This window comes from Balaenoptera physalus, assembly GCF_965194825.1.
Source record: "Balaenoptera physalus genome assembly, chromosome: 19".
In the NCBI taxonomy this organism is placed as follows: domain Eukaryota; kingdom Metazoa; phylum Chordata; class Mammalia; order Artiodactyla; family Balaenopteridae; genus Balaenoptera; species Balaenoptera physalus.
The window spans coordinates 11,992,265-12,020,162 of record NC_138900.1 but is presented as its reverse complement, the minus strand read 5'-3'; the positions used below and the strand labels follow the sequence as shown (position 1 = coordinate 12,020,162).

The 27,898-nt window shown below is 62.0% G+C and overlaps 1 protein-coding gene across 15 annotated transcripts; it reads right to left on the bottom strand.

Annotated features, from left to right (window-relative positions):
- Positions 1-122: 122 nt before the first annotated feature.
- On the bottom strand, positions 123-27,142 carry CIC (capicua transcriptional repressor). Of its 15 annotated transcripts, none has more exons than XM_082438560.1 (21): positions 26,994-27,142; positions 26,548-26,911; positions 21,034-23,826; positions 8,962-9,111; positions 8,640-8,874; positions 8,426-8,555; positions 8,148-8,330; positions 7,902-8,067; positions 6,859-7,061; positions 6,538-6,763; positions 5,966-6,069; positions 4,465-5,692; positions 4,186-4,373; positions 3,695-3,816; positions 3,431-3,597; positions 2,620-3,329; positions 2,099-2,352; positions 1,849-2,003; positions 1,637-1,768; positions 1,205-1,336; positions 123-1,115 (listed from the first exon to the last, which is right to left on the bottom strand). In XM_082438560.1, the coding sequence occupies exons 3-21, from the start codon at positions 23,813-23,815 to the stop codon at positions 748-750; spliced, it is 7,635 nt and encodes a 2,544-aa protein (XP_082294686.1). In that variant the 5' UTR covers positions 23,816-23,826; positions 26,548-26,911; positions 26,994-27,142; the 3' UTR covers positions 123-747. The 15 variants fall into 15 exon arrangements, 14 of the variants coding, with proteins under 14 accessions (XP_082294686.1, XP_082294687.1, XP_082294689.1 ...); XM_082438561.1 differs by having other exon boundaries at positions 26,657-26,911; XM_082438563.1 differs by lacking the exons at positions 26,548-26,911; positions 26,994-27,142 and adding an exon at positions 26,210-26,359 and having other exon boundaries at positions 2,099-2,400; positions 2,620-2,945; positions 3,039-3,329.
- Positions 27,143-27,898: the final 756 nt, after the last annotated feature.

Here is a 27,898-nt window from a genome sequence, read left to right as displayed (position 1 = left end):
TCCTGGAATCGCACCCCCCACCTCACGGTGGTTAGGGGGAGAAGTCCAGCTCCACGGCCAGCTGGGGGTCGGACTGGTACGACCAACATCCCTTCTCCCTTCCGAGCAGGCAGCCACACAGGTGTGTTAAACAGCTTTAATCTCGGTCATTGCGGCTTCTCAGCACAGTAAGAAATATTGCACATGATCAACATGTTTTGTTCTGGGGATGGGGACAGGGTCGGGGAATCACCTTCTTAGAAAGTACAACCCAAGCTGGGAGGGCAGAGGGGGTGGGGAGAGAACCCTCCCGTGCCTGTGGCAAAGTGCAGGAGCCCCCACCCCCAAACTAACCTGAGTCCAGCCCCTCTGGGGAAAAAAGGGGTACATGAACTCCCCCTACTCCACAGGCGCCTCCCTGTGGCCCGAGGCCCACACTACCCTCCAGCTTGCAGCCCTCACACGAGCCATTTTGCATAAAGTACAAGTGAAAAGGTCTGAAGGTAACACACTCCAGGTTATGTACAGGGGCTCGGCGGAGGGAGACTGTGCCCCCTGCTTCCCCTCAGCTGCCCCCCATCACAGGGAGGGAGCTGTGGGGGGAGGGGGATAGACAAGAGGAGCAGGCCTCATTCCGTCCCAAACTGGAAAGGACGCAATGGCTTCGCTGGGGAGGAGGTAACCATCCGGCCCCCCCATTCCTGCCACCTACATACTGTCCGTGTCCTGAGGGGAGTACTGTGGGTCTGGGGTCTTCTCAGGAGCCCCTCACCTGCCTGTGGCAGCTGTGGAGGGACCAGAGGGGGGTGGTGAGGGTTGGGGGGGCCCCTCCCAGCCAGGCTGTCCGGGCCCCGGCTCTGGGGGCGGAGGCAATGGCGGGGCAGCCGGGGCCGTGCCAGAGTCCGAGCCAGGTGAGGTGGGGTCAGGGCCCCCAGCAGGGCTGGGAGTGGGGACAGGGGCAGCAGCAGTGACAGTGGGGGGCGGTCCAGGGAGGGGGGCCTCGGCTCCCGGGGGCTGCTCCGTGGGAGTGGCCGCCTGCATGATCTTCTGGCGCACCTCACGGATCTTCAGCTGCAGACAGACCTTAGAGGGGAAGATGTCTGCATAGCGGGCCTGGAAGGCTGCCGTGGCCTGGGCTGTGGACAGAAGGGTGGTGGGGAGGGCAGGGTGAGATGAGTGGGTAGGCCCCCTCCAAGTGCCCCCCAAGACTCCGACACCTGCTCACCTGATGGGAAGAAGCCATGGTCCTGGAAGAGCTGCATGACGAGGGCCCGGCGCTGGTCCAGGGTGCGCCGCAGCGACGAGTATGGCACCTTCTCGTATTCCAGCTCCCCGAGCACATCCTCAGCTTCTGTACCTGGGAGCAGCGCAGGGAGCACAGTCGAGCCTCAGCAGCAGCCTGGCCCTCTACCACTGTCCGGGGGGCCACTCCGCCCTCACTGAATTCTATTTCACAGCGGGGTTTAGAGACGGAACCCACCCAAGGTCACGTACCAACTTAGGGGCCTGTTGAATATCAGAACCCACCCTTGACCTGCTGTCCCTCCTCTGAGCAACACCCACCCCACCTCTCCCATCTTTAACCCCGTTCCTGAGACCCCCACCCCTCTTGGAGGCCCAAGGACCCCCGTAGCTCTGCCTGCCACCACACCGGCACCTGTACGGTCAAAAGTGAAGATGTCCCCCTCGCACTTGGCACTCTTGGGGGTGTTGGGCTCCGAGCTGCAACTGGAGCGTCTCCTCATCTTACGCTTGGGCGAGGTGGGGTCCTCGGGGGCTGAGTCCAGGTCTGGTCAAACGGAAGCAGGCTCAGTGGAGATGGCCCCCGGTCTGTCCCCCACCTACCCTGGGTGCTTTGCGCTCGCCTACCAGTGGAGTTCTTCCTCTTCTTGCGGTAGGAGCCCAGGATGGCCCGGGGTGAGGTGGCCAGAGACTGCAGGGTGGGCGAGGGCAAGACCTCCTCAGGCCGAAACTCGGGCAGCTCAGCAAAGCGCTCTTCGAAGTCCACCTCCGACAGGACCCTGCTGGAGAGCGGGCAGGGTCACCTCCTCTGCCCCAGCCTGCAGCTGCCCCCTCTGCCACCAACCCACACACTCCAAGTCCCCCAGCCCATGCTCACTTGTCCACAGAATCAAAGGTCTTCTTCAGGGGCGGGGGCCGCACCTTGACCTTCTTGCCAGCACTAGCCGCCTCCTTGCGCTCGGGGGTGTCCCCAGCTGCCCTCCCACTGCTGCCCTCACTGCTGCTGCCGCTGCTACCAGGGGCTGGGGCTGGAGCCGGGGCCGGGCTGGGAGGGGTGGGAGGCTCCCCTCGGCTCTCCAGGCCCAGCCCGGGGACACGCCAGTCTGAAGATGAGCTGGGGAATTTGCTGGCCTGGGGTGAGGATGGCAGGGAGATGGAGGACACTGGGTTCAGACTCACCTGGGCAAGACCCAGAAATACAAAAGATGAACGCTGACGGCCAAGACACAGAGCCATGGGGAAGACCCAGTCATGCAGACAGACAGGCAGGAGGACAGAGGAGGACCCACAAGGGCACGGTTCAGACAGAGACGGAAGAGGGGTGGAACAGAAGGGCAGGCAGGGGACTGAGGGGCCGAGCCCAGCAGCAGGGAACCCCCAGGCCTGCTGGGCACTCACCATGGTCTCAGGGCCCTTGGCACTGGTCCGCTCCTCAGCAGGTGGGGGCGGCGGGGGACTGCTCCGGGCCGGGGGAGCCCAGGTCTCTGGGGGCAGTGGAGGGGCTGGTGTTGTTGGCCGTCCCTCAAGCTCTGACTCGGATGCAGGGGGCTCACGAGCTGGGCCAGGCTCCAACGGCTGCCGGGGCGCAGGGCCTGGCCGCCCAGGGGCACCTGCCTCAAAGGAGCCCACGGGAATGCTGGCGATGGCCGCCTTCACTTTCTGGGGGGCTTTGGGGGTGGGCCGCTGGGCCTTGGGGGCCACTAAACTGTAGGTCATGGAGCCTGCTGGTAAAGAGAGTATTTGCTGAGCCAGGCCTGACTGGAGCCCATCCCCTGGGTCTCCCCACTCACCCCACCCTCGGTTGGCCCGACACCCACCTGTGGCACTAGGGAAAGGGCTGGTAGGGGCCGGGGTGGCAGTGGCGGGGGCCGGTGGGCCCTTGGGCAGGATGGTGGCAGCAGGTGGGGTGGTGTTGGTGGCCACGGTGTAGACCAGGCCGGGGGGGGCCTGGGATGGCTGGGCCAGGGGTGCTGAGGAGGTGGGTACGGGGCTGCCAGGGTAAAACGCTGTGATGACGGGACCACTGGGGGCTGCGCAGGTGGGAGGCAGCTGGGGGCTGGGCACGGGTGACACGCCCACCTGGCCAGGAGCCAGCAATGGGGCTTGGCCTGCAGAGAGAGAGACAGAGGAGAGGCAGGGGGCCGAGTTAGGGCCGGAGCTGCCTCAGCCCCACCCTTGGTCCCCAGCTGCCTGCCAGGCCACCCCTCACCTGAAAGCAGGGGCTGCACGAAGGCGGGGCCGCTGGGCCCCAGCGAGGTGAAGCCTAGGGCTACTGAGCTCGTGGGTCCGTACGAGGTGACTGTTCCAGCCTGACTGGATGCAGGACTGGTGCCCAGGGGCAGCGCATGCCCGCCTGCTGACTGCACGTAGGTGATTCTGCCGCAGGGAGAGGAAAGAGGAAGGTGTAGGTGAGCTGGCCCCACCTAACCCCTTCCCTGCACTCACCTCCAGATGAGGGCTCAACTGCCATTACCTGGTGGAGGAGGGCAGCAGAACCTTCTGAGGCTGAGAGGCGGGTCCAGGGAGTGTGGCCGGGCTGAGGGGCGGCACCAGGCCGCTGGGTGTGCTCACAGGCACTGGAGTCAGCTGGATGATCTGTGGGCAAGGACACCACAGGCTGAGGTGAGCTGGGGATCCAGAATGGGGCAGGGGAGGACCAAGACCTCGGAGGCTGGACCTCAGCAGAGACACAGGACAGAGAAATCGGGATGGGGACGGGAAGGGAGAAACAAAGGCAAAGAAGACAGCGAAAGATAGGAAACACAGAGAAGGGACAAGGTACAAACACAGAGAGCAGAATCAAGATAGCGAACAGATGTCGAGCAAGACAGGGGCCAAGAGACAAAAAGGGAGAAAAGGAAAAGACTGAACGAAAGGCAAACACAGAAACCGTGGGACACAGAGGCTAACACCCAGGAAGAGAAGAGTAAGAAACAGGCGGGGCCACCACCGAGGTGCCCTTACCTTGCTGGGTGGCTGAGCACCGTTCTGCACAGGTACTGAGAAGGGTGGGCTCACCAGGGGCAGCGGCTGGCCGGCCCCTCCCCCCCGCACTGACATGCTAGGGGTGGCCAAGGGCACTAGTACCTTCCCAGGTAGCAGCTGGGCTGAGCCACCCGGGGGTGGGGCCTGCACAGGAGAAACTGACTGGGCTGCAAGTGGAGAGACAAGGGAGCAGGTGGTTACAAAGGAGGTGAATAAGCCTGTGGTCCCTCTCCGTGTGCTGCGCAGCCCAGGCCTCACCTTTGGGGGGCGGGGCGGAGGGTACGGACTGCAGGATGGGGATGCCAGGAGTGGGTGCGGTGGCAGCCAGGACTTTGCCGTTGGTGGAGGTGCCCGGCGGGAGGGTGAAACGGATGCTGGTGGTAGGTGCAGGGCCGCTGGGAGCCGCTGCCTTGGTCCCAGGGGCTGGTGCTGGGGCAGGCGCCACTTGAAGTTGCTGGGGCAGCGTGGGCAGAATGTACTGCACCTGGGTGATTCCCCCAGCCTTGCCCAGGGGACCTGGCTGCAGGATGCCCAGGGGCATTGGCCCATTGGGCCCACTCCCAGCACCTGCTCCTGAGCCCGCAGCCGTCCCGCTGCCAGGGCCCCCCTGGGCAATGAACTGGACAGCGGGGGGCGCTGGGGCCCCATAGCCCGGGGCGCCCACCAGCAGGTTGGTGACAGTGGCAGGCGCCTTCCCCACAGTGCCCAGTAGGGGTCCAGCCACCAGATGTGGGGCTGTTGAGGTGGCTGCTCCCGACTTCTTGTCCGAATACACTAAGCTGACGCCCAGTGGGGAGCCCCCAGGTGCCCGGGACCCAGTGACTGTCTCAGTCCTGGCACCGGCTGTGTCATTTGGAGACGCTTCTGCCCGGCCAGAAGTGGGGAAAGGCTTAGAGGCGATGGGCACAGGAGTGCTGCTGACAGGCCGCACCACATTGGTGACCATGGTGGCGGCCGGGCGGGACAGGGGGGCTGCTGGGGCCCCATAGGCCAGCGATGGGGCTGGGGCCGAGGGCATGCGAGCTCCACTGCCCTCCCGTTCCTCCTTGTTTGACGGCAGGACCAGTGTCTGCAGAACACTTCCTCCCCCGCTGGGAGGTGCCGCAATGACTGAGGGGCCTGGTGGCTCCAGGCCCCCCATGCTTTCGGGTCTCTTGCGCCGGAAAGTGGCAGGATCCGTGGGGAGAAACCGGGTGGCCTTAGGTGTTGCTGGGCCCCCAGTTCCAGGGGGTGGGGGCCGTAGGGGACCTGTTGTGCTGCCCTGACCTGACTCCTGGGCCTTGAAGGTCCCTGAGCCCAGCGGGAAGGAGGTGGCTGCTGAGGCTGAGGAGGAGGCAGGCGAGGATGAGGAGGATGGGGTGGGCCCGTAGCCTTTGCCGAAGCCTGCAGGTGGATCTGGGGGCCCTGGGGGCTCAGCGTCCAGCGATGGACGGCAGTGAGTAAAGGAGGAACGGATCACAGGCGAGAACACCTTCCGACCAAAGCCCTTAGTGGCAGGAGAAGGGAGACACGAGCATGTCAGGGGAGCCTGGATACCCACACCCTGCCCATCCCGCCCATCCCAACCTCCCCATCCCGCCTGGCAACCAGGCCAGCCAAAGGCCTCCACTCATCCAGGCTGAGACCCAGTTCCCCATGGAGCAAGTAGCTCACCTTCTCTGCGCCTTAATCTCCCCCTCTGTCAAGGTACAGAGAAGTAACATTCCCCCCCGTTCCCAGGATGCATGAGACCAGACAGCAGCAAGTCCCAAGCCCTCACCTTGCTGCCCTCTGGGTCCTCCCCAGAGCTGTCTCCGCTCTCGCTGTCGGTCACCCGCTCCTTGCACTTGAGATCAATGTCAGTGGTGCTGAAGCCATCGTCAGCTGAGAGAGCAGAGGGAACAGGGCTGGTAAAGGGCTGGGTGCAGGGCTGCCAGGAGGGACAGTGTGGAGCCTGGCTCTGGCCTCGGCTCTGCCCCGAGCTAGCAGTTAAGTGCTGTCCAGGAATGCTGTTCCTCACCAGGAACAAGTGTTGTTCCAAGCGTTGTCCAAGAATGCTCTGCCCACCTGCCCGCCAGCAGACCCTAAGAGCACACTGGTAACAGCATCTAGTACTGTGTCCATTGGCCCGGCCATGCCCATGTCCTCCCGGCTTCCTGTCAGGCTTGGGGCTTCTTGAGGGTAGGGCTGGGCTTACTCAGTAGGGCCTAAACTGAACATGCCCGCAATCACAAACCAACGTGGAAGGGAAGAAAAAGAAGGGGCCTAAGGGCCTGGACCAAATCTTCACCCACCCTCCAAACCTTAGCCAGCTGCTCCCTGGACAGGATTCTGGGCCCTGCAACTGCTTACCAATGACATCATCATCCCCTTCCTCCTCACAGATGACCATGCGTTCCTCGTCACTGGTCATGTCCTCACTGGCTGCACGCTGGGAACGGGAGGCCCGGGTGGGCAGCAGTGGGGGCCGCCCACTGGCTGCCAGAGTGCCTCCCTCACCGGGGGCCGCAAAGGGGCCTGGAGCCCCATATTGGGTGGAAGGCTTTGGGCCAGAGTAGGATGCAGGGCCAGACACCATCTGCAGGGGAAGTGCAGGGAGAGTTCAGCCAGTGCTGTCACCGTGGGCAGCCCTCCCTGCACATCGCCCCTACCCCCATGGCCTGCACTCCAGACCTGAGTCAGTTCCTGTAGTGCCTGGCTGTCTACTTCCCCGCCATCCAGGCTGTGGACCCCGCTGTGGGAGAAGGCTCGGGGCCGGGCTGAGGCAGGTCCGCCGACTGCATGCAGACGTTCTGCCCCACAGGAGCTGCTCCCTGGAGCCTTGGTGTCCGAGCTCAAGAGCGTCTGGGCTGTGACGGACAGGAGCTCCGAGGACACTGTAGGGTGGAAAGAAAAAAGTGTTGCAGTCAGGAAGCCTCCTCCCAGTACCCAGGCTGGCCAAGCCATCCACAGATATTTCTAGATACCAGGCAGAAGCAGGTTGGACTTCCTGGGCCACCTGGCAGAAAAGAGATACCACCTACCAGGCCAGCATTTCCCCTGGTTCCTGCCCTCTTGGGCTGCGAGGAGCAAGCCCACTGCTCCCTGGGAGGCAGCCTTTCTGAGAGTATGAAAGCCTGGAGACAGGTACGTGTGGCGTTGCCTAGCTAATAACCACTGGACTGTCTGAGCCTCTACTCCCTCATCTCGGAGAAAAAGGAACGTCTCCTCCCTCACAGAGTCGTGGGCCCAAACCCACAGGATCACTCCAGAGAAGCGCCTCAGAATGGTGCCGGGCACACTAAACACCCTCAGTCAGTAGAAGCAGCCAACGAGGGGCTTCCAACTGTGGTCTTGAGAGCCAGATGAGCTGGGGTTTAAATTCAAGCTTTGCTACTTACTAGTTTTTTAGTGACTTCAAGCAAGTGCTTTTGTCTCTCTAAACCGTTTCTTCATCTGGAAAATTAGGTATGCTTTTGAATACTAGAGATTATGCCCTTCTTGATGCCTGTCACATAGTAAATGCTCAGCAAATGGCACTTCACAATAAGATTTCTGTTCAGAAATCTAATCTATTTGGATCTCCCTGACCCCTTCACAAGAGATAAATACCAGTTCCTTTGTGAATAAAGGTCCTCAGATAAAAGAGATAAAGGTGAGAGGAGCTTCTGGGGAAGGGGGTGAGCAAGCAAAGGGGAGGTCGGTGTCAGGGCAGAAAAGCCAAAGGGCTCACTAACCTCCAGGGGCAGCAGCGGTGCCTGTCTCCGACATGCTCCGCTCCCTTGGCTCTTTGTGCCCTCCTGCCAGCCCCAGGCTTGTAGGCTTGGCCTCTGAGCTGGACTTCTTCCGGTCCTTGTTGCACCACTTCCAGTCTGGGTGGGCCTTAAAGTGGGCCTCTTTCACCTGGCAGGAGAGGGCAGGGAGACCCTTCACTCACCCACCCTGCCAGAGGAAGCGGAGGAGCCAAAAGGAGGCGGAGTTACCTGGAAGGCCAGGTCGTGGTACTTCTGCTTCTCCTTGGGCCCCAGAGCGTACCACCACTCGCCCAGGATCTTACTGACGGTCCGGTTGTCCTGGTTGGGGTGACGCTGGTGGACCAGGGCCCGGTGCCGCTTGCTGAAGATCATGAAGGCATTCATGGGCCGCCGGATATGGTCCTTCTCCCTCTGCAGCAGACACAGGCCCGAGCAGGAAGGTTAGGACTGGGGAGACGGGCTTGGGCGGCCACAGGGTGAGCTGGGGACAGGTGGAGATGAGGCACCTTGTTGGGGCTGCGTCCATCCTTCTCTGAAGATGAGTCTCGTTCCTTGGGCAGGGCGCTGAGAGACTGCGTCCGGCGTTTCCCAGGCGGCAGAGGCAACTGGATCTCAGGAGACATGATGGAGAGGAAGCTGTGGCGGGAGCGGCAGGGCAGTGAGAGCCACGTCTCTGGCCACTCCACCCTCCTCCCCAGTCCCAAGCCTCAGGGCACTCACGCATCGTCGTGGTCACTCTCTGTCTCACTGTCCAGCCGGGGCTCTCCTGGAGGACCAGGGGCCTCCTCCTCCGTGGTGGGAAGGGTGCCCTTTCCAGGTTCCACCACCCCCAAAGTGTGGGGGGGTCCGGGCCCTGGGCTCTCAGGGCATGTAGCTCCAGGGGGCCGCCCGGGGTCAGCATTCCCCGTCCCGCCTGGTGGCTGCTCGTGAGCAACAGCCGCCGACTCAGCAGGTTCTGGGGACAGAGCGGCAGGCAGATCAGAGAGCTCCCGGGCCATCTCGACCCCATCCCCATGCCTTCCCACAGCCTCCCAACCCTCACCTTTGCTCTGGTTGGAGGCCACTAGGTGGCTAGCAGGTTGCTGGGCCTCACTTGGCTGCACGGAGGGGTCAGGCTGGCTGGGGGCCAGGAAGGGGACTAAGGAATGCCAGGGGAACACGGCCACAGAGCGAGGTTCCACGTTCGTCCACACTGTGGGAAGGACTCAGCTGAGCTGTGCGGCAGGAGAGCTTGGCCTTGACCCCCAACTCAAACTCTTCTCCACCCTGGACAAGGTGGCTCCACCCCTTCTTTACACCCCCTTCCTCAATCCCAGAGCCCCCTGGGCTCGTGCATGCGACATTACTCAGGAAAAACTCCTCCCTGAAAAATTTCTAGATTTTTAAGAAAGAAAACAGAAGCAGGGAAACGGTCCTCACACCCCACTCCCTCCCCCACCTCCACCCCCACCTCCACCTCCACCAGCCTTGCCACCAGGGACCAGGCCAGAGAAACGACTGGCTCCTGTCACCAACCAGGCCATGTTCGCTTGCCAACTCACTCTCTCAAGGCCCCTAGACCTTAGCAAGGCTGCAAACCCTCCCTCAGTCAATTCCTATCACCGTGTTGCCGTCTGACACAGCCCCTCACCTTGGCCTCATACTCCCTTTTTCCTTTCCTGAGGCAGATGGCCCAGTCTCCCCACCCTCCCCTCTCCTCCCCACCTTCCCCTCCCCTCCCCACTACTCACAGGACATGGGGTCTCAGGCCTTTCTCCTTGCCTCCCTCCCCCGTACCACAGACCCCAAGGAGCCAGACCTGCCTTTCCCAGGCTGGGCACAGGTGGCTCCAGCATCTCTTTCCTCCTCAAAGAGAATCTACTGCCCATGAAGAGACCTCCCAGCCTCCCTCACTCTATACCCCTGAGCTTATCTCTAGTGTAGTGTCCAGCTCCCCTACCCCAAAAGATGGGAGGGTGTGGTAAACTCTTCAGACAAAAAGGCACAGACAATGGGACAGACGAGAGAATTATTACAAGACTCTGCCCAGGCAAGGCAAAGGGGCCAGGTGTTTCCTTAAGGCTACGCACAGGAAGGTACTTCCCTCACCAGGGCGCTGCTCCTAGAGGTCCAACCTTCTGCTCCAGGAGCTGGGTGGTAGAGGAGCCAGGCCACCCCTTACGGCTGAGTCCCACCCCTGGCTGGACTCCTGGGGCTGGCCCAGGCTGGGAGTGGGCTTCCTACTCACTGCCAGCTCCCTGGGGGAAGTGGAAGCAGCAGAGGAGGCCCCTGCTAGGGGAAGACCAAGAAGAGAAGAGGGAAACGCCCTAGCCCTGGTCCCCATCATTCCAGGCTCCCCCTGATCTAGATCAATCTGACCTAGGCTGATTCCCCCCGCCCCCCGCCCAATGCCTTCAGAAGGCTGACCTAGGGGAGCCCCTATGTGAGGCACTGACCTCAAGACCTGATTCTGTGAGGTGCTGACAAAACAAAAAAGTAGACATCAAGGCAACAGGAGACGAACAAAGAAGCCCACACTAGAAAAGGACTCAAAACACTGTGAAGATTCCATCCACTAGCACGGGGGCACTGGAGCCCCAAAAGCCTGCTGGGCCCTCCAAACCCATGACAGCCTTCAGAGACCTGGACCTGTCCCTCTCTTCACAAGGATCTTTCCCATCAGGCCACCTCATCTTCTGCTGGGTGGGAAAGAAAGGACCCAGTATACAATGGGAGAACAGTCCTTTGGTCCTGTCCCTCCTGAACTCCTCCCTAGTGCACTACCCTCCAGGTTCCTGGGTCTCTTCCTCTCTCTGAAAAGCAAACCACCAACACGTCACTCTGTTCTGAGCAAACAGTGCCTCACTCCCTTCCCAAGACCTGTCCTTGGCCCCACTACTCAATCACAGCCCCTAGTCCCTTCTCCCTCTATTCCACACCTGGCACCAGCAGGTCTCACGCTGCTCCTATTCTAATCCATGCTCCGAAGCCAGGTACTCTGCACCCCTCCTCACCTCCCATGACAACATACCTTTTCCACCCCACACCTAAACACCACAGCTGTCCTCAGCTACTCCCCACTCTGCACTCCCATCCCTCCACTACACTCCCACCTGCCGTCACTAACCACTCAGCCCAGCCGAGCTCTGTAACTTTCCCTTCTACTCTGTCTCCACCGTTCTCTTACTATAACCCCATCACCATTACTCCGCACTCAGCACCCCGACACCCTGATCCCTGGAGTCCCAGGGCCCAGGCGCTACTGACCGAACATGCCGAGGCCACGGGAGGCCGCGCCGGACGCGGGCACCAGGGGCCTGTGGGCTGAGTACATGGTCCGGCACGGGGTGGCCCGGCCGGGGCTCGCGCCTCCTCAGCGGCCGCCGCCGTTCCGCCCGCCGCCGGCTCCTCGGCCGCCACCGCTCGGGCCCGGGGGGAGCTGGAGGCCGTCGCCGCATGCCCCCCCCACCGCCCCCCCTCCGGCCGCCCCACGCGGGGGGTCTCAGCCGGGCGCGCCTGCGCACAACGCCGCCTACCTCCCGCCGCCCGGGGGGCGGGGGGAGGTCAGAGCGCGCCGGCCCCGCCCCGCCCCCCGGCGCGCGCGGGGGCCGTCACGGGGCGCGCGGCACCCAGGCCATCGGCGCCGCCCCCTCCTTCTCCCTCCTCCCGCGCGGAGCCGGGCGGGCGGGGCAGGTGGGGCGGGGCGCGGCGCGCGTGCGCGGGGGCGGCCCCCTCCCTTCCCCGTTCGCTGGCTCGCTCCCTCCCTCCCTCGCAGCTCTGGCGGGTAACGGCTCTGGCCCCGAGCGCCCCGGTTGCCGGCGCCGCGCCCCGCCTTTCCGGGCCTGGGGCCCGCGGCTCAGCGCCGGGTCGGCCTCCGGCCCCGGGCGGGCAGACGGACGAGCGTGCGTGCGTCCGTGCGCTCCGAGCGAGCCCCGCGCCGAACCGCCGCCGCCTCCCCGCCCCGCCACTACTACGCGCTCCCCTCCCCCCGCCGCACCTCCCCCCGCCCCTTCCCCGCTTCCCCCGCGGCCTTCCGCGCAAGCCCGGCCCACCGCGCGCGAGCCCATTGGCTGCCGCCGCCGCGCGCGGGTCAGGCCCCGCCGCGCCTGCCCCCATTGGCCGCCCCGGGGGAACGTCAGTCATATGCAAATAAGGGCAGGGCGGGGCGGGCTCCGGTTGGACCCAAGCCGGCCCGGGGCGGGACCGTGGGAGGAGGGCGGCAAGGAGGGCGCACTGCAGTAAAGGCACTGAGCCAGGGGGGCGGTTCGGGGCGCCGCGGTGCAGAGGCCCGGGGCTGTGGGTGGTGCTTGTGTGTCCAGTCCGCGCGAGGAACACGCTCACGCGCGGCTCGGCCCACCTCCCTCACGCCCACCTGGGCACGCGCGGCCCCGCAGGGCAGACAAACTGCGTGTAGGATTGGGCGAGCCACCCCTGAGCCCTCACCAACTCTCACAACAGCAGTCACAAACATACACACACACTCCTCATAGACAGACTTTCCTACCACACCCATTATCTCATACACAGTCCAGGGTCACATGTACCCTCGGTCTTACACACGAAGTCACACACCCGGAACACCTCACATAAATGTACTACCTCCCACACTAAACGTCCATCACTCCCCACCCACCATCACACACACTTGTTCTCACCCATCTTCTTCACATCACCCATTTCATACATGCCCTGTCATATGTGCTTCATCAAAGCATATCCTCATACACATCCACCAGCCCATGTGACTCATACAAACACATCAAACAGGCAGAATTATCTCATACACCTCATCACAGCCACTGCTTGTCCACAGCACACATCCTACATCCCTCCAACACAACCACACACTCATATGGCCTTCCTGGCACCCCCCAACCCCAACACAGGTAACTCTCACAAATGCCATCATACTGACCCCAAACACTATGTAAACTTACCCTGGTGAGCACTAACTACTTCAGTACCCTGGCTCATCAGGTATACAAAGTGCCATGGCCATTCCCATTGATTCAGCTACCCTGCCTGACACTTAGCAGCCACCTGGGACCCTCTACCTCACAGTGGAAGGCAGGGGGCCACCACTCTGGGCTGGGAGCCACCCTTTCCAAAAGACGGCCAAGAGGAAGAAAGGAAACTAACACTGGGGCTGCTACATGCTGGGAGCTTGTATGTATAACCCTGTGCATTGAATCCTCACAGCCACTAGGGAAGTACACTTTATTATGCCTATTGTTCAGATGAGAAAATGAGGCTCAGAGAAATTGAATAAATTGTGCAAGATCATGCAGCCAGGACATAACAGCCCAGCACTCCAACTCAAGTGCTCTTTCCACTACTGAAAATTTCACCTCAGGGTGGACACAGGCAGAGACTCCCAACAGAGGCCTGGGAATATGTTCAGACAATGGTATCGGAGAGACTGGTGAACTATAGAAAGGTCAGAGGGTACACACCGAGACACAGGCAAGGTCTGGGGCCCACCAGGCAGAGAGGCAGAGGCCTTGGATCACCCAAGAAGGGCCCTGAAGCCACATCCAGTAAAGGCAGAGGCGTGGGGTCATACCTGGGCAGGTAAAGATTGCACAGGCTCAGATGCACCAAGACTGGGCTCCCACACAGGTGGGATCAGTGATGGGCACAGACAAACCCTTTTCCCAGCCTTCTGCAGCTACAGACAGAGATGAAGGCATGGAGACGGGGCAAAAACCGGGTAACCTGGGCCCAGAGGGAAAGGGGAGGTCTGTAGCCCTCTGACCTCCAGAGACTACAGGGCCAGACACTTGGCTGTGGGCCTGGAGAGACCAACAGAGGGACTATTAGGTGACTGCCCCCTCCTCCCTATGCAGCCCCAGACTCAGACCCTCCATTACCTCACTGCCCCAGGGACTGCAATGTGAAGCAGAAATCAAGGCTGAAATCAATGTGGCCTGCTCTATCTCCCTACCGCTGCCCCCTCCTCTCCCCACCGGTGAGTCACCTACTGGCAAGTTAACCCCTTCCCGACTGCAATGAAGCCCAGGGACTGAGCTCAGAGGAACCCTGCTGCCAGCTCCCCCACTTCTGTTGGGTGAGAAAAAGAGCTAAGCCTGGCACAGTAGGGAAAGAGGGCCCCATACATCTGGGAGGGTTGCACATCTGGTAGAAGACAGTGCCCACATAGGAGGGATGGGAAGAGGCCCCTTACAGGGTAGGGTACAGCCAAGTGGGGGCCCAGCCTAGCAGGGAGGGGCCGGAATCCGGGCGGGAAGGGCCCCCCTGCCCTGGGCACTGGGCCAGCCCTATACTTAGCTTCCATTGTTTGGAATGGAGGAACCCTGAGTGGGGGTGATTAGGAGTGGAGAAGAGGGAGCAGGTCCTGTCCCCAGACAGCTCCATCTCTCTAGCCATCCCCAACCCTAACTGGGGCCTCCCTAGTTGGAAAAGTCTGAGGGAGTTCCCCCAAACCAGGGCCCCAGCCCCATCAGAGAGGGGGGTGCATCGCCATCCTTCACTCAAAGCAGGTACTAGGCAGAACTGCGGTGCAACCACCCCCTGCACTACCCCATAGCCAACTCCACAAAAGGTTTGGCCCCAAACAGCCCGCACAGCCCCACCCCACCCCAGCCTGGGGACAGGGAGCCCAGATGGAGACAGCAAGTGCCACCCAGGGTGGCACAGGCTGAGGCCTGCCCAAAGGCCTGGGGCGCACAGCCAGGGATGCTGACAGGCTGAGGGACAGGCAGACATGCTCTGAACTCACGGGCCCCCGTTTACTGAGCCCGAGAGGCACCGCGCCCTGCCGCCTGCGGCTCCCCACCCTGCTCTCCAGGCCCGGGTCCCCGCCTCGGCTCACCACCCCAGTGTCCCCAGCTCCCCTCACCCGCTCCCCACATACACACCCACCCACCCACCCCGGGCGGCGTCGGAGACGGCCAGGGTTGCCTGGGGAACGAGCCCAGGATTGGACTGGTGCTGCTCGGGAGGGATGGGGGCCTAAAAATAGCGCCGGGGTGAGTCAGTGAGTGGGGCTGGGGTAGGCAGGGGGACCAGAAGGGAAAGAGAGGCAAGCGAGAGGTGCGGGGGAGGCTCCCCAGGGATTGGAAGATGGGCGGGATAGGATGGAGGGCGGGATGTGGATTTGGGGGTAGAAGAGGGGGTTGAGGGGGAGTGTACAGGCGCCGGGGCTGCGAGGGCTGGTCCGCGCGGGCTGAGGGAGGGGCCGCTGCCTGGGCGGAGGAGGGGGCGCCGCCCTGCGATCTCCTCCCCAGCCCCGAGCTCACGAGATTTTCCACTCGCCGCCTGGCCCCCAGCCAGCCCCCGGCGGGCCCCACAAAGCCGCTTTGTGCTGGCAGGGCGGGCGGGCACCCGGCCGGGCTGACACCCACGCGGGCAGCGGCGGTGCGCGGGTCAGCTGGCACCCGAACTGTCTGCTGCGGGGGGGGGGGGGTCCCCCCACCCAGCCCGAGGACGCGGCCGCGCAAGGGTTAATGACGCAGGGGCCAGGGTAGCAAGTCTCGGCCAATCGGCGTCGGCGGGCGCGACAGCGGCCAATGGGAAGGCCGGAGGCCCGACGCCCCGGGCCTACCCCCTGGGGCGCGGGAATGGGCGCGGCCCTGACTGGGTGCCCGTCTGGATCCACAAAGCCCCCGATGCACCGTTTCCCGGGCTGCTTCGCAAAAAACAGGCTCAGAAGGGCGTAGGATCTCGCAGTCAGGAGGTGGCACGGTCAAGATTCGAGCCCAGGTCTGCCTGGCTTCACAAATCAGCTTTTCCACCGAAATGGGGAGACGGGGGTTCCCAGTCCCAGGCCCCCAAGCGGAGCGGGAACAGGCAGGGGACGGGGTGCGGGCGGAGGCGGCGGCGCGGCAGGCTAGGGTCCAGCCGCCTGCGGTGCAGCCGCTGCCGCCGGTGGTAATGGGAGCCAGACGCCGTCGTCGCCGCTAATGCGCCTCCCTCTCGGCCACTAATGGAGCCATTAATGCCCGGGCGCCGGGGGCTGCGGGCCACACACACCACCCCGCCGCTGCGCATGCGCGCGCCAGCAGCCCCGCCACCCGCCGCCAGCAGGAGGCAGCCTGACCCCTTGCAGTGCCTGGCGCCGGGGGCTCTTCCAAGACTCACTCCTGCTACCTCAAAAAAGCCTCTTCTCTCTCCCGCAAATCATCCTCTTCTTCCCAGTCTAGGTCTCCTTCCTTTCCAGGGATCTTTGACACCCTGATCCAACCCTTTCCCTCTGCTCTAAACCCTTTCTCGGCTCTTCACAGGCTGACATTCAAGCATGGCCTGGCTGGACCTGTCCTCCTTGGCACCCTTCTGCCAAGACTAGGCTCGTGTCAGCTCCAGCCTCAGCTGGCCACTCAGAGGTCATGCACTTTCACCCCTCCTGGCCTTTGCTCCTGTGGCTGCCTAAGCCTGGATGGCCCTTCCCTTTCTTTCACTACCCTGAAATCCTCATTCCTGCTTCAGCTCAAATGTCACCTCCAGCGAGAAGCCTACCTGAACCTTCCTCATCGCCTCGCATTAAGCCAGAGTTTTCTCTCTCCTCTGGCCTCCCCAGGCTCTGTATCTCCCTCTGCTCATCCTTGCCGGTGCCTGCATCCACATCTGCCTCCCCCACCCACTTATCCCAGGGCTGCTCAGCCTGGACCTGGTAGAGGGATGAGGAGTGACTTCCGGTGAGAGAGAAGGGGTTCACTGTTTGAGACAAAACAAATTCTGGTGAGCAGAATCTGGATCTGGCTATGGGGAGTCAGGACACTCTTGGCTCCTCTTTGGGCCTCATTTTCCCTACACACCCAAGCATAGTTGGTGGATGTTGCCTGGTCTCTGAGGTCCTACTGGTTGGGGTGGACTACACGTGGGACTCAATTAAATGGAGCTGGCACCAAAGTGTCTCCTGAAAGGCGATGGGGGTGGTGGTGGTAAGGGTGATCTGGGTCATGCCCTCGAGCAGGTGGGTGGGCACAGGAGCTGCTTTCCTGCTTCTCCCCCACAGCCGGATCTCCTAGCTTGGCCCAAAAAGCCCCCGCCTTCCTGCCTGTCTTGGGAACAGGTGCTTGGGTGTGATGGGTCTGCAGCATGGCTCCCAACACCTCTCAGCAGGTTTCAGGGACATTAGTGGGCATTTAATTTGTCAAGGGACAAGCGGGGGCTCCCAGGCCTAGACATTCTCCCAACACTCCCCATTCTCCCACCTGTTCCCCAAGGAGCAGGAGATCTGGTGCTTAGAAACTACCCACTGACTTAAAGGAACAGAGTACCTGATGGGCACAGAGTGTGGGTGGGGGCTAGGATGGGGGAAACATGTCTGTCTAAAGAATGGGAGAAGGAGAACCAGAGGAGAGGCCAAGGCTGGACCAGAGACAGGATTCCAAGATGGGGGAATCAAAACAGAAAGAAGGTGGAATGAAGCCTCAGACCAGAACTGATGTCTAAGGAGGTACAAACCTGGAAAGGCATAGCGAGCCAGACTCAGAGAAAGTCAGACAGAAGTCCAGAGAGAGAGAGAGAGACTCGGGGCCAGAAACAGAGACCTAGACAAGAGACAGACATAGGAACCCGAGAGAGACAGACATACAGTGGCTCAAACAGGCAGATGGGCAGACAGGCCCAGGAGAAGGGGCACTGCCTGTGAATATGGGGAAACCAGGCGGGAGCTGGGAGCTGGAAGGCAGGCCATGCCAGAAACAGGGCTGAGACATCTGGCCTCCTGGGTCAGGCCTGCAGGCCCTGGGGCGGCTTCCTCTCCTGGGGAGCAGGCGGGAAGAGTCAGAGGGAGGTGGCAATGGCAGCTGGCTGGCCCGGCCATGCATAGAATGTAGAGAATGCAGGCCCGCCTGCTCCGGCAAGTCCCCCAGCGGAAGCAAATGCCTGGCGGGGGGCAGAAGCAGGCAGGCTGCCCCGGGCCACCCCCTCACACCTGCTGTCCTGACTGAGGGTCAGGCCCTGGCATGGGCGGGCAGAAGGGGCCAGGACTACAGCCTCACTCTTCCACTGGGCACAGTCTGCCCTATCTGGGCCTCAGAGGGAGAAGGCCCCAAGGTGCCTACCTCCCAAGGGTTTAGGGAGGCCTCTGAGAGAAGAACAAAAGGGCCTGCTGGCTGGGAACCTGAGGGCAGCCTGGATACCTCAGCATGGGTGTAGTCAGGGAGGCGCTGCTCAGAACCGCCAGGACAGGCACTGGACAAGTTCTGACGACCAGGTGGCTTCCAGCAAGGGGCCTCCCCTCCCTGAACCTCAGTTCCCCCCCTCCCCCTGACAACAGGGCTGGTAATCCCTGTTTCATAGTATCAGGAGGTTTCGATGAGATGGCCCCACGCTTGAGGCTGGGCACATGGTAAATGCTCAGTAAAGTGGGCTACTATTATTGTTTTCATTATTCTAATTGAGAGTGCTTAAGAGCCTGGGCTCTGGAGCCAGACAGCCTGGATTCACACTCTGGCTCTCCCTCTTCCTAGCTGGGTGACCTTGGGCAAGTCACTTTGCCTCTCGGGCTACAGTTTCCTCCTCTGTCTACTGGAACTAATAATCGTGCTGATCTCCTGGGTTGTTGTGAGGATTCAGTGAGTAAAGGCTCAGTCAGCGCTTACTGAGCAGTGTGCCAAGCACATGCATGGGTGGTACTCAATAAATTATTACTGTTACTTCTAGTAGGAAGACTCCTGTGATCTAGAGATCAAGAGACCTGGTTCAAGGCCCAGTCCTGCCCCTCCCTGGCTGGGTGACCTTAATCAGGACTCTTTTTCTGTCAGGGCCTCATTTTCCGCATCTGGAAAATGGTGGCAGGAACCCCCCCCCCCCCCACCGCCGGACCACCCTGGGAGGTCTCAGGTCACCTGCATCGTGCCACCCCTCCCCACACAGCAGCAGTGAGGGTCATGACTGACCGATGCTATGTATGAGGGCAATGTCGGGGGCTGTAGGCACGCGGGGGTGGGGGCTGAGGGGGATGGTAGGAGTCCTTCTGCTTCAGTTTCTTCATCTGCCTAAGGATAGGAATCCCCGCTGTGCCCACTTTGTGGAATTTTGCTCATATCAACTACGATAACAAATGTAAAAAATGTTGGGGGTGGGGCAAAAAACACAGCTCACAACCTCAGTATATGAGCATGAGGGGCAAGCGTAGCCTTTGTGTCCCTCTGCCCGAGTCTGGGCTGGAGCTCAGTGAGGGCAGGGTCTGGGCCCCTTCCTATACTGGTCTTTGCACCAGACCAAGACACAGCGGCTCCTACCCAGATCCACGGCCCAGACTCCTTCCTCCCTGGTCTCCCTGCCTCTGGTCTCAGGGGCTGGAACTCACCCTTCATGGTACAGCCGTGGTTGGGTCGGCTCAAAACCTTGCATGGCTCCCTAGTGCCCTCAGGATAAAGTGCCCAAGTCTTAGAAGGACCCTCTATGATCTGACCCTTGTTGTATTGCTCACCAACACAGCCACACATCCCAACACTCACCCACTGTCTAGAGCCCCTGACTTTGCAGATTCAACTTCCTTCAAATTCTTGCTTTTGCCTCAAGGCCTTTGCACACTCTTCCCTCTGCCTGAAGGTCCTCCTGCCGGCAGTGCCAGGCTCCCTTCTGCACACCCTTCAGGTCTCACTTTAGACCCTGCAGGTCTCACTTTAGACCCTGCAGGTCTCACTGGCCCCTTCTCCAAGAAGTCCTCCCTGACTTCACATGGCCTCCTGGGCTTCCTCCATCCCAGCCCTGACCACTCTGGACAGCTACTATCTGGGGACAGGTCTGTCTGCTCCAGGGACCATGAGCCCTGTGAGGACAGGGCTGTGTCCTTAGCATCAGCCAGCATAGGGCCAGACACAGAGAGGGGGCCTCAGTCAACAGTGAATTCGTAAGTAAATAAGAAAAAAATGCTAGGGAAGGGGCTGGTGATGGGTCTGTCACCCTCCATGAAAGTTGCTCTGACAAGGCCCAGGCCAGCTGGCTCTCCAGCACCATCTCAGAAATGCCTCTCCCCCCACCGCTGGCCTCAGCCCTCTAGCCACTCTGGCTGTCCTCAGCTGTGCTCCTTCTGGCCTCGGAGAACTTCCCAACGGCCTCCTAGGAGGTTCTCCTGTCCCACGGTTGCTGGTTCCAACTCATCCTTCAACTCTCGGCTTACACGCCCTTTCCTGAGGGCAGCCAGACTAGGTTCACATCTGGAAGCATGCCCAGCACACGCCCAGCTCCCCGCCATGGCACTGACCACACCTGTGCTATTTCCCAGGTGCAGCGGTGAAGATGAGGGCTCCAGTCCTGGTCCTGCCACTACCTGGCCGAAGGACCTGTTGGAGCCTCAGTCTTCCCATCAGTAACCCAGGCAGGTTGGTCACGAGCCAACCTGCCTGGGTTTGAAGGCTGGCTCTAGGATTTACTAGCCATGTGACCCTAGGCAAGTTACTAACCTGGCCTCAGTTTCCTTTAATTTTTTTTTTTTTTTTTTTGGCCGCACTGCGCGGCTTGTGGGATCTTAGCTCCCCCACCGGGGATCGAACCCGGATCCCTGCAGTGGAAGTACGGAGTCCCAACCACTGGACCACCAGGAAATTCCCAGTTTCCTCTAAATGAGCATAATCATAGCAGAGTTCAGAATGTTGTGAGTGCTACGTTAAGGGGTGGGTGTGAGGATTAGGTGCGATAACCCACTTGCAGTGCTTGTCACGGTGATACCCCTGCCAGTCCTCCAGACGTGCGAGCTGTCATCATGATTATCATCTCTGTTACCCCATCAGCTCTGTGGGGGCCTGCCTTTGAGCCTGCACTCAGGAAAGGTTTGCTGACTGATGGACCCCTTCAGAGTACATTCCCAACAGGAGGCTTCTGGGAACACTGCACTGAGCCTTCAAAGTCCACGCCTGGGGACTTCCCTGGCGGTCCAGTGGTTAAGAATCCGCACTTCCACTGCAGAGGACACGGGTTCAATCCCTGGTCGGGGAACTAAGATCCTGCTTGCCGCACAGTGCGGCCGGAAAAAAAAAAAAAAAGAAAAACTCCACGTCCTTGCCTGACAGGTGAACTCCCACCGGAACATCTGTGCAGAAAGGAGGCCAGCCTCCACTTGAATCCCACCCAAGGTGGGTAGCTCACCTCTCTTGAGAGCCAGTTAGCAAGGGGCCCTGTGCAAAATGAGCCCTCGCCCAGCCCATCCACCCGAACCTCTTACCTGTCCCAGGCCGGCCCATGATGACTTCCTTTTTGGGGGCAGGATGGCTGGTGTAGCTGCTGGGCACCAGGACGGGCAACAGGGCAGCAGGTGAGGGGTGGAAGGCCACCGGCTGGAAGGGCGAGGAAGCCAGGCCAAAGGTGGGCATCGGCTGGGCCACAGCCGTCGGCGCAGCCGGAGGCACAGTGATGGGCACAGGGGCTGGCAGAGGTGGGGGCAGGCCAGGCTTCCCACTGGCCATCCCGGGCGGCACCGGAGTCTCTCGGCAGCCCCGCCCAGGTCCCCCGGCCCGTGCCTCACTGCCAGCGCCCACCTCCCCAGGGAATTTGGAGGGCAGCGGCACATCGGGGTTGCGGACGATGACAGGTGAGTCTCGCTGCACGGCAGGCACCCTGCGCACGGAAGGCCCAGGATCCGAGGTGAGGCCGGCAGGTGGAGGCAACAGCAGCAACGGCGAGGGCTGGCGGGAGCGGGAGAAGGGCACGGCGGGCGACACGGCACGGAAGCCAGCCGGTGTGGAGGGGGTAGGTGTGTGGGACACCGAATCCACACCAGAGTCTAAGCTGTCGCTCTTGGGGAAGTCTGGGGTGGCTCCTCCGCCCGCTGCACCAGGGGCCCCCAACGCCCCTGGGTGGGGCAGCAGCTCTGTCTTCCGTCGCCCAGGGCTGATGGGCACAGTAAAGGTCAGGTTGGTCTGGAAGGTGGGTAGGATGCCAGAGGAATGGCGCTCTCGGGGGGCAGGCGGGGGTGGGTGAGGGCCCAGGTCTGGTGGCGTCAGCACGCCTGCCTTAGGGGTGCTGGCGCTGAGGTGGCGACTGCGAACAGCAGTGCGTTGGATGACTGGCGAGGCGTTGATGGGGCTGAAGTTGGCAGGGCGGAAGCCGAAGAGTGGTGAGGGTGAGGGTGACGGGGCTGGCGAGAAAGGTGACTGCGTAGAGACGGGGGAGAAGGAGGGTGTGCCCGAGCGAGAGCTGCCCAGTGACACCAGCATCACAGCCGCTTCACACTCATCGAACTCAAAGCGTGACAGGTCCGCGGGGGCCACCAGGCGTGGGCGTGAGTCTCCCCGGGCTGCCACGCTGCTGGCCTCACTGTCCCGAGACGTCTCGTCACCCCAGTCGAACTCGGTGCTGCCCTCACGGGCCGCCACCCCAGCTGGCCGCCCAGCCCCACCTGGGCCACTGTCCGCCAGGCCCTCCATCTCCTTGGTTCGCATGGACAGGTGGCGGGAGCAGTAGCCCCGCCGCTGGGACTCCTTCATGCAGCCATCTCTCGAGCACAGCCGTCGCCACTGCTTGCCGTTGAATTTCTTTCGAATTCCATTGGGTGTGCAGACCACGTCGCCCTTCTTGTATTTCTGCTGGGCTGCTGTCAGTGGCGTGCGGGCCCGGGCAGCCGGTGCAGCCCCCTTCTCCAGGGAGGCCACGCTGCTGCTGCGGCTGCCGCCCTGGCTCCCCTCCTGGCAGGGCGAGGGCTGCTCACCAGGGCGGCCTGGGCCGGCGAAGGCTGGGGACTTGGGTGGCGGTGACAGGAGCTGGGGCGGGGGCAGTGGGAGCAAGGCCGGGGTGCCCAGGGCTGGCGGGTGCTTCTCCTCACCCTCCTCGCAAGCCCCCAGGTGGCCACCAAAGCTGATCTTGGAGACCTCGGCATCCTCGGGCTGCTTGAGGTCCAGGGCAGCAGGGCAGGGGGGAAGGGCGGCCCCCGGCTCGGCCTGCTCCTCCTCAGGACCCGCCGGGGGCTTCCTCGGCAGGGCTTCGGGCTCCCACGGGGGCCGCAGCAGGCGCAGGCTGGAGCGGGCCACCCACACCGCGTCCTCGGGCTCACGCTGCGGCGGCTGCGGCGGGGTGGCCGCCGGGCCCGGCTGGGAGCTGGGGCCCGGGCTGAAGCGGACCTTGTAGGCAGCCGGCTTGGCGGCCACCTCCACCACCACCCCCGCACGGTAGGCAGCCACACCGGGCTCCACACAGGTACAGACCGCTGTGCCCACCACCAGCGCAGCCGGCGGTGGCGTGGCATCCAAAACCACATCCACACCACTGCCAGGTGCCCCCTCGTAGAAAGTCAGGGCCCGGTCCCCAGGGAACTGCACACCCAGGTCCTGGCTTCGGCGCACCTGGCGCACCACAGCCGGCAGGAAGAGACCGTCCCCACGCCGAGCCAGCACCCGCTGGGAGCGCAGCTGCCGCAGGTCATAGCCACCGCTGGTGCTGCCAGGGGGCCAGGGGCCTAAACCACCAGCTTCGGCCGGCTCATCTTCCAGGTCGGCCGAGTGCTCGCTGGCTGTGTCGGTGGAGGAGGAGCGGGCAGAGGTGGGTGGCTGCGGAGGCACCCCCGGGGTGCCCGCCTCCTCGGGGGTCCGTGCCCGCTCTTCAGGGGCACCAGCCGCCCCACTGCTGCCACTGCCAGCCCCGTGCTCCTCCACATACTTCTTCTTGGGCGCTCGTGACTTGAACGTGGCCGTCTTTCGGCTGAGCGAGGGCTCCCAGCGGCCTGCCTCGCCCTCCACCTTGGGTTCCTCGGCTGGGCCTGGGGCCGGGTCGTCGGGGTGCGGCTCTGGGGGCAGCCCTTCCGCCCCAGTGCCCCGCTCGGCCTCCTCCTCCTCACCCTCCTCAGCCTCTTCTGGCCCCGGCTGCTGCTGCTGCGCCTCGTCATCTTCCTCCTCTGGCTTGTCACCCTCCCCAGCCCCTCGCCGCCTCAGGGCCTTGGCCCTGGTGGCTGGTGGGGACTTGCCACCGCTGCCAGAACCTGGGAGGCCGGCGCACGCCTTCTTCATTGGTTTCATCTTTCGTCCACCTGCAGGGTGAGAGGACAGACGAGGCTCACTGGGAGCGACTGAGGAACACCTCTACACCCACTGTCCCCCAAGACTTCCTACTTGCTGAGGTCACTGCCCCAACTCCATGGTCCCCAAGGTCTCCTTCCTGGCTGTCTTCAACTCATGTAGGCCCCTGGCCAGCACCCAGACACAGACTGGCACTCATGTCCCCTGAGCTATACACTCTGGTTCCTTGGGGACCCTCACATAATCTGCTTCCTCTGCAGAGGACAGTAGGTGCATGCACACACTCTGACTGCCCCAAGGGGACGTGAGAAGCACTAACGGTTCACGTCTATGGAGCACTCACTTTGAGCCGAGCCCTGGGCTAAACTTGCCTTTATTAACCCATGTCATCCTCACAACAGCCCTAAGAGGCAGATGCTACTATCAGTCCCATTTACACTCGAGGAAACTGGGGCACGGAGAGATCAAGCAACTTGTCCAAATTCATCCAGCTAGGAAATGGCAGAGCTAAGATCTGAACCCAGGCAATCTGGCTCCAGAGTCTGTGCTCCTAACCGTTTCAGCGTGCCGCCTGTCACATGATCCTCGCACTGTCACTGTCCAGAGAGCACACACACTCACACACACACGCGCGCACAGGCACACAGTCACAGAAAGGGAGGCGACTGGGCTGTGATGTGAGCCTCTCTCTACCACCCCCCACCCCTGCCCGGGCAGCCTGGCATGGCCAGGCATTGTGGGAAGGAGTGGGCAGCTCAGAGTCCCAAGGGACAGCTGCCCACTCTGCTCTGCACCCCAGGCCTGCCAGGTATAGCCATCTCCCCCAGATCCTGGCAGGGAACAGGCAGGGGCACGTCTGGGGCAATAGCTCATACCTAGTGCTACCACAGGGCCGTGCATAAGCACACACACGCGCGCGCGCGCACACACACACACACACACACACGGCACACACACACACACACGTCATCACACAGTGGGACACAGCGCTGCACCGCAGGGTTTCGCTGTCCCACTGGATGGGAGCCTGCCCCTCCCCCCACAGCACCCAGCATGATACCCAAAAGCCCAGCCACCCCCCTTCTGGTCTGCTTGCATCCCCGCCCTGACTGGGCTGGCTCTGACAGGGTGGCTGAGCCGACTGGGCCCCCCTGGCCCCCAAATATGCCCTCGGACTCCAGGTGGGGGTAAGTGGGAGAAGGTCAAAGAAAGCAGGACAAGCCCAGCGGGCCAACCTCACCCACTTCCTGAACAGTCATTACTGCCCGCCCCCTTTCAAGCTGCCCTGAGAAAAGAGAAGGGAAAAAACTTTACTCTGAAGTTACTAAGAGAACCTGAGAGGACAAAAAAGGGGCCTCTGGGAGGGTTGGGGGATCCAGGACCATAAGCCAAACACAATCAGAGGCACCCCGACTCAGTCTTCAGGCTCCCATGGTACCCCTGACCTCATGGGAGAGTGACCTCTCCCACTTGGGGCCTGCTGCTCCTTAGGATCCTGCAGTCCCAGGATGCCCCTTCTCTGAGCCAATCCTGGGGTCCTCACAGGCAGAGGCTGGAGGGCCCGGGGCTTCTCACACTGGGGCAGGCACCCAAGTACCCGGGAGTTGGGCAGCCGCCACCATCTTCTCCCCACTGACCTGCTGGGCCACCATCCTGGGCATACCCCACCCAGGGCCCACAACCACACTGCCTGGCACCTCTGGACCCTGCTGCCTGGCCCAGCCTCTTCACACCAGAAGCCAAGCCTCTTTCTTTCCCCTGGGGCCTACTCTCTTCCTGTCCACACCTCTTTGGATAACTCCCACCCAAGGCCCTGTGGGCCCTCACCTCCCTCAGAATCTGAGCAGTAACTCCTGAAGCCCAGGCTGGCCCAGGCTTTTTAGGGTCTCATGTCCTCTGCTCCCAACAGGCCTCCTGGCACCAGCTTCTCTGCCACTCTCTCTCCCGTCCTGTCACCATCTCTATCTCTAGCTCTCTCTTCACAGGCCCTAGGCCCCCTCCTCAGTCACCCCCTCCTTGTCACCCTCATTTATCTCTGTCACCTCCTCCTCCCAGTCACTCTCATGTCAGCCATCTCTGGACCTGTCACCTTCTCTCCCCATCACCTCTCCTTGTCACCCCCTCCAACTCTGTCCCCTCCCTCTCCCTGTCACCCTGATCTAGTCCTGTCACCCCTCCATTCCTGTTACCCATTCTCTGCCCACCACCCCCTCCTTGTCACCCTTTTTCTGTCACTCCTCCTCCCCACCACTTCCTCCACTCTGTCCCCGCTTCCCACCACCCCACTCACCCCTTTTCCCCTGTACCCCCTCCCCGTCCCTGCCACCTGTCCCCTCTCGGCCCCCAGCACCCCAAATCCCCCCTTCCCGTGTCAACCCTGGCCCCGCCCCTCACCTCGGACTCAGCGGGGTTACGGGGCGGGGGGCCGTGGCCCCGGCTCGGTCCGGTCCGGTCCCTCCCCGCCCCCCTCCAGCTCTCCCTCTCGTTTCTCCCTTTTTTTTTACTCCAACACACAAAATGGTGAATGGACCTGCAACAGCTGGAGCAGCCAGCCAATCACCGGCCACAACCCCGCTGACCGGCGCCGTCCTAGACCAATAGATATTCGGAGCCTCGTCGGCTCCGCCTCTCAACGACGAGCGACGCTTGCCACAACCAATCGCGCTCACCCGGCAGCGCTGGGGGGCGGGGCCAAAGTCCAAGATCGGCCTCCCTCTGGGACCGACACCAACCTGAGCCTACGACCGCCTGATCAGCCTAGGGTCCTGGCCCGCAATAAGTAATGGACACCAGCATTGACCAATCGCAGTCCGCTTTAGTGCAGAATGACGAATACAGTACCCAGTCGTCTTGCACTCTAGGCCGGAACCCAGCCTCTGCGAGGGACAGTAGCCAATGAAATGCAAGAAGGAGGGGCTAAGGGACAGGCTCTCCAATGAGCAAGCTCAGAAGGCGTGGCCTCAGCGTTTGTTGACCGGCTAGTCGCAATTCCTGCTGGGAATCGTAGTCTTCTTACGTCTCCGGCCCATAGTCGACAGTACATGGCAGACTACAACTCCCATGTGACACAGTGCCTGGAGCTCCGAAGAACCCGTGCTAGGAGAAAAAGTCGAAAGGGCAGTTCCTCGTGAGTCTCACTGGGCGCCAGGAGCATCTTAGACCCAGGGCCCCGACTCACCCGGATTCCCGGCTCTGGCGTCGCTGCTGGCTCCTCTCGGTGGCGGCGGTAGCGGCACAAGGGGGAGGTGCGAGGAGCAGCCAACCGCCACCCGCGAGGCCCGCAGCCAATCAGCAGCGGTCGGGGCGGCGCAATGACCTCACCGGGTTCTACTCTCTTACCCCTCCCCCACGTGGTTGTTGCTGCCGGTAGCCGGGAGTAGGGAAGTTGGGGGGGAGGGGAGGAGAATAAGTGATGTCACCTTTCCCCCGCTTGATTGGCTGCCGGGTGGCCGGGACTACAACCAATCAACAGTCTCGGAAAGTCTGGCGCGGCCCCGCGGAAAGCCCTGTTGCCACCGGGAGGGGAGAGAACGAGCACTTGCGGTGTGGCGCGCGCTGCAGAGTAGTCTCCGCGCGTGGCCTGGGGCTTGGTGGCCTTGAGGACAGGCCACCTCCTCCAAGACTTTGACATTTAGGGCGGCGCAGTTTTCTGACAGCCCCCCTAGACATGGGGTGGGGGGAGGCACGAGATGGGGAAGTGCAGCGCTTCATGGGGCGTCACACTGCATTCCGTGAAGAGCTATGCTTTGTAGGTGTTCACACCTGGCGGGAGCAAGATTTTTTTTTTTTTTTTAAGGTGGGGTGATCACACTGGGGGTTGGGAGGAGAGGAATATGCCCTGTCAGTAGTAGATTACTCCTGCCCAGATACGGGATTCACACCAGCTGTGAACCTGTTGGCAGTGCATCCGTACTCTGCACATGGCATTTGCCCTGGCTAGCCGGTAATGGGCCGTCGTCTCCTGCTGCGTCTAATGGGTTCGCAGTATCCACAAGGGATTCACACCAGGTGTGAGGAAAATGCCGCCAGCCTATTGCAGGTTCTTAATGCCTGTAACATTCGCACTACCGGTGACAGAGTATA

Bases quoted from the DNA above. Each gene is read 5' to 3' on its own strand.
- CIC (XM_082438560.1), bottom strand. From the start codon at position 23,815: ATGAAACCAATGAAGAAGGCGTGCGCCGGCCTCCCAGGTTCTGGCAGC. The intron at 2,353-2,619 runs GTGAGTGCCCAG...TCCTCACCCCAG, and splicing joins CCAAGGGCCCTGAGACCATG to GCCAGCAAATTCCCCAGCTC. The intron at 1,116-1,204 runs GTGAGCAGGTGT...TTCTGTCCACAG, and splicing joins CCATGGCTTCTTCCCATCAG to CCCAGGCCACGGCAGCCTTC.